The sequence below is a fragment of the Pyxicephalus adspersus genome, chromosome 11, assembly GCF_032062135.1.
Source record: "Pyxicephalus adspersus chromosome 11, UCB_Pads_2.0, whole genome shotgun sequence".
Lineage (NCBI taxonomy): Eukaryota > Metazoa > Chordata > Amphibia > Anura > Pyxicephalidae > Pyxicephalus > Pyxicephalus adspersus.
This window is the reverse complement of record NC_092868.1, coordinates 18,484,586-18,490,585: the sequence shown is the minus strand read 5'-3', so window position 1 is coordinate 18,490,585 and position 6,000 is coordinate 18,484,586. Positions and strand designations below refer to the sequence as shown.

The window sequence follows — 6,000 nt, the reverse complement described above, 5'->3', positions numbered from 1 at the left end:
ATTTCATTTCACAAATGATTAAAGTGTGCTTGCTGTGACTTAAACTCCTAGGATGGTTTGTAACCCAAACATGATGTGCTGAAATATGTAATGCATGCATTGTCGACATACCTCTGCTGTGCTTTGGGAGCTGGAGGTGGGATGTTGGTGCACCTCTGGCTCAAGTTCCTCTGGAATGTCAGCAGGCACAGGTTGTTCAGGACGCAGCATGCCATGATGACTAGAGCAGCTTTCCAGGGTGCGTAGAGGAGCTCACCACCGGGCTGCGCCAAGCACAGAAACCGCGCTATTGGAAGCCCGATGGTGTGCTCCACAACCCCACGGCTTTTATGTAGAGCCTTGTTGTAATTATGCTCTGCTTCAGACCGGGGCTGAAGCACAGCTGCCATAAGCCATGGAAGCTGCCCATATCCTTTGTCAGCTGTAAAAAGACAAACATCATAAGTATTAGTTCTTTGTATTGTAAGTGTTCTGTGGGTGCACTGTAACACTAACGTTTTTTACAAAGGTTGTTAAGGGTTGTGCTCTTCGGTCACTTTATTGCTTTTTGGTTGTTAGGAGCCATTGTTACTACTGACTACCACACTGAAGTACCGTGAGCTGTGAACATAGAATTTATACTAGGGCTTCTGGGAATATCTGAAAGTTCTTCCCCCATGCTCCCAATATTGTACAATATTTATAAACTATTTGCTAAATTAGATGTTAGCACAAAATATGACATATATACAATATAGGTCATAGCCTGGAATTCTGACAATGCAAAGGGACATAGCAACATATTAGGTGTCTTTATGCCATTGATGGAACCTCCTCAGGAGGGCTTGGCTGCCTCCATCGATGTGGAACTGGATGTGTATGTGGAAGGAGACCAAAAAAATAGGAGAGGTAAGTACTGACCAAATGTAATAGTATAATATACAGCTACTTCTTAAATTGCAGTGCTAAAGAATTCAAGTTATGTCATCTCATCTGACTGTTTTGCTGTCACACCGTGCCAAACAAGAAAGAAAGGTTATTCCTGGGGCCAAGCTAATTATGGCTATGAAACTAAAGTGATGCAGTTTGTTGGCAATAAAGGGGGTTTTCACAAGAGACAAACTTGGCTAAGTGACATTTAACCTTTGTCTTCTGTTAAAAGCTGCCTACACTCCTAATGATACTTAATAGAGCTAGGCCTAACAAACTATATCCTAGTTTATATTCTTGGTTCTAAATGAATGTTCACAATATCTAAAATCAAGAAATACTTATATTCAGATGAGGAACTTGTGTCCTGTGGAGGAGGTGCTGGCAAAGGCACTCCACTAGCTGTAGATAACAAATTACCACCATAAGTAAAAGGGGGTGGGCAGGACTAAAGTCGATTTGTAAGGCTAGTTAAGGTGAATAGAATAATGCAGAACTTCTAACTGATACATTTTGCCTATGTCCAAAAATTCTGAGCAAACATTTGTCAGTACAACTATTGACAACTAAACAACTCATGTCTATTTTTCTTCATGTTAGCCAACAACCTAGAAAGAACCTTAATTTGATGCATGATTAATGACTGGAAGCTATATGAAATCCTGCTAGATCTTTCTTTGTATTTGTAACAAAGAATGGTGAAAATAGTGTGAGAATGTGTTGAACTGCAACATATGTTACAAGAGTTGATTTCCAAGGTTAGCTTACAGGCACTCTCCTTGGCCTCGGCCGCTTACTGTCCTTCATCAGAGGACTCTGGCTTCTGATGTTGGTCAGCGGGCTCCTCCTCCTCTAGGGATGGCTCTTCTTCCTCTGCGGATGGCTCCTCCTCTGCAGCTGGCTCCTCCTCTGGGGATGGCTCCTCCTACTCAACGTCCTGTGGGACGGCCAGTCGCCTGTGTGGCCGCTGTAAAATTAGCAGCCGCCAGCGTGATGGAGAGTTGGCTGTATTAACAAAACCAAATATCCAAAATTATTAAGGGTAGTAAAATATAGGAAGTGAAAAACAAACAGTTCTAGGCTAAACAATACTACTTTACACAAACAACAAACATTCTAAAACACCACCCTCTTAACAAGACAAAATGCAAAACTTACAAGACAGGATGCGGTCCCCCACTTTGCGGACTAAACCGGTTCTCCTCCGCTTTAGGTCACTCCAAGTATGCTGTATTTGGGCCACAGTTAGCCGCGTACCTCCTCGGGTCCCGGGCCTGTCTGCCTGCCTCTCCACAATCTGGCGCTTGGCAAAAATCAACCAAACACCTATTAAAAACAAAAAAAGAGATCACTGATTGATTGATTGGCTGATTGATGGATTGATATATTTTCTGTTGCAAATTGACATAGTTTGGTTGCAATTGTAAACTGTTTGTTAATATTGTGTGTGGATATATATGGGTATACTATTACAATTACTAAGAAGCTTTCGGTTGCCACCCCACTAAGTTTAATCCTAGTTAAACCATTGTAAAAACAATAATTGTGCTCCTAGATGTAAACTCTGTTTATCCAGTTTTAGTGAAGCATTAGTAAGTGCCAGACATACATAATACAATCTAGGGGAAAAATGTAAGCACCGTTGCATTAGGTCAGATAATGCAGCACATGTGGATTTATTTTGTTGACACGGGAAAAAAAAAAAAACAGCAAACCAAAAAGTGGATAAATACAAAACACAGGAACTTCTATGTGAGACAATAGAATGATGTGCCTTCACCAAAATCAGGATTGTGGATGAGGACATTCTACCAGAAGGCTTCCACTGTCCTCCGGACAAAGAGAGATAATTTCCAGCCTTGCGTGATAGCGAGGAGGCTAATTAGTGCTCTTCAAATGATCTACCTCCGATTGAGCCTAATGGGGTAGAATCATGAAGATTTTTACAAATATATATACACACATCGAAATATGTGCATGTACATAGTTGTTAACAGCCAACTTTAGGTGTGTGGACCTCTACCCACTTCTCATCTGCAGCTCTAATCCATTGAAAGAACAATAGAGGATGCTCCATTCCCAGCTATCTTCTGTGCAGAGGATTCCAGATGCTGGGCAGTGAGAACAGCGCAGCTAGAATGAGATGGGGACACATGCTGTCCCTCTCCCATTTTATAGCTGTGCTGTGGCTTCTATATAAAAAAATACTTGGGAAAATATATCCACTCTGTGGGCATGTGTAACGACATCATGGGCACAGTGTGATCGCTTTGTGTGGGAATTCTGCATTTCATATCTTACAGCCTTACAACTCTGTGTACAAGCATACATAGCCCCTGATTCATCAAACAAAATCGGATTATCGGTCGCGCATTCGTATTAGCGATCCGGAATCGCGCGCGATCGCGCTATTCAACAACCGGAAAAGCTCGCGCACGGAGCCGCGCTTATCCGACAGCTTTTTACTGGCGATCATTCGCGGGTCGCGCGTATTATCGCGCTTCCAGCGATCGCGGATTTCAATGATGAATCAGGGGCATAGTCTCAAAATATCTCCAAAATCTCAGCCCACCAGTTTTCAAGCATTTGAAAATATGGAGATTTCAATTTAAAACACTATTGAAAATCCTACATTGGGGATGCATTTTCCAAAGCAAGTGCACATGAGTCCCTAACTGAAAAAGTGGCCCCCCGGCCCCACTTACATAGCAAGGAGCAAGTGTCCCCCCACTTGAACCTACATTTCCTGGTTCATGTACCTCACCATTCCCAATAAATTGGGGTTCCTTGAAATATAGGTATAAATATCTGGGTAACACCCCAATTCTCCTTGCTAGGTAAGTGGCCCGGGGGGCATAAATTGGCCTTTTTTTGCTTTTGGCCTCCTAGATGCACTTGCTTTTTAAACAGCAACAACCTCCAAGAAATGTGGTTGAGTAGTAGCTGGTAGGATCCTCAAAATTTCATGTTGTTACAAACAAGGGTTTAGGACATGGGAAGGATTAAAGACGGTGGGTTCTTAGGCTGAGGAATATGAGAAGCAGCCTTAACACACATTTAAGTTTGCAAACATGCATGATACATAAAAACACGTTTAAATATGCAAACATGCATGATGCATAAAAACACATTTAAATGTGCAGGTATGGACAAACATGTATGCTTATGGAACTAAAAAGAACCCCCCCCACCGCTAAAACTTTTTAAAAAATTCACTTACCTGAATAATTAAGTGCAGGTCCCTCTCTGCAAACAACAGGCGTGGCATGATAACGCAGATATGAAACTTCAGGGTTTACTCCCGTCTACTGAAAAACGTGCGTACGCTACGCATTTGCACATAGGCCCACTGTATGCTTAATAATACCTGCATGTAACCGCTTTTATATTTTGCGCAACGATATGCCCATATTATTTCATAGTAATCTACTTTTTGTATTTATTTTTTGTTAGGTTTCGTTTTGGAATTAAGGACTAACATGCTGTTTTGTACACTTTGAGCCAAACATATGTTCTTGTTTTTCAAGCCATTCAGGGTGTTTATGCAGTTTGAATTGCATGTTAGACCTTGCCCAACTATATATTGACTTACTCACCTCAGCTTGGTAGTGGAAGCACATAAAGGGGGTTTCCTCCTTTAACCAGAAGCAATATCATTCATGAATGTTGCTTGGAGCCAAGCCAATGACATCAGAAATCATAGAAAGAAACAGGCAATCTTTTTAATTTGAAGCATGTTAAGCAATATGACCTAAAAAAATCCTCATTGCCTATTTCTTCCTAAAATGTCTCTTTTCTATGTATATGTACACACATAAATGCATATATATGCATGTATGTACATACATGAGTGCACATGAAACAAATATACACCTAAAACGAAAAACCTACCGGAATGAGGATCCTCCTCTGGAAAATTTTTTATCTAATAGAACAGTTCACACGCACATAGTGGTTACATCACATTGAGTTTTAATAAGACAATTGTGCTGTTTTAGCAAGTCAAACAAATAATAGAAGGGAACTGCCTAAAAAGATAGTTAATAGAATTTTTTAATTGGAGGTCCTGGGACATTGTAAAGGAGATCACAAAAACAAACTCCACAAAAAAAATATACAAACTTTTGGACAAAAACTATTCAAATAAACCTATTTGCTAAAAGGTCACATTAAAATATAGAGAACACACAGATACCACTAAATTTACATGACAAAATAAACCAAAAAAAAAAAAAACACAAGTAAACCCACACTTGCATAGAAAGCCTAATTATTTCAAAAGTGGCCCAAAAAATATTGCATTCCAAAAATTTTTACAAAACCAATATGCAATTTTGTCCTATCAAGGGTGTAAAACTGGATCAGAAAATATTTATGCAGGACAAACATTTAAAGATGGTAATATAGACACATTATTGAAATGAAACAATATGGCCACAAACACAATAACATAGAATTAACTTTGACATTGACTTCTTAATAGCAAAATGGACATTAAAACTAGTGTTGGTGTTCGAATTCGGGTTGTCCTTATATTTGACCCGAATATGGCTGTTCAAATTCGGATAGACCCGACCCGAAAAACACGGGATTCGACTGCAAAAATTCGGGAAAAAAAATGTTTAAAAAAAAAAAAAAAAATTGTTAAATTAATTTTATTAGTGTGTGTTTTTTTTTTTTTAATTAAATTTTTTATTTTTTACAGGTTATCTGACAATGGCATTATGAATCATAACTAGAGTTGAGCGAACTGAAGCTGACAAAGTGGAATTCGATCCGAATTTTATAAAAAATTTGATTCACAGTGAATCCGAATTTCCTCGCGATTCGTGGTAACGAATCGCAATTTTTTCTAAAATGGCAGCTACATGTGTGAGGACATGGGGCAAGGAACTCTGGGAAGGCAGGATGGCCCATAATGCCATGTATGCAGCCAATCAGCAGCCCTGTGATGTCACACCCCTTTAAAGAGCCTAAGCCATCTTGGATTAAGACATTTTACAGTGTTCTGAGTGCAGGGAGAGACGTGTGCAGGCGCTAGGGAGAGTGTTAGGAGAAACCTCATTGTGATAAAAAAAACTGAAAAAACGA

At 39.8% G+C, this 6,000-nt stretch overlaps 1 protein-coding gene across 1 annotated transcript in view; it reads left to right on the top strand.

The window, feature by feature from the left end:
• Positions 1 to 1,767: 1,767 nt before the first annotated feature.
• TMC4 (transmembrane channel like 4) overlaps positions 1,768 to 6,000 on the top strand; it is a 135,422-nt gene continuing 131,189 nt past the window's right edge. Inside the window, 1 exon segment of the mRNA XM_072426840.1 lies at positions 1,768 to 1,909. Within this exon segment, the coding sequence (XP_072282941.1) occupies positions 1,768 to 1,909 (142 nt within the window).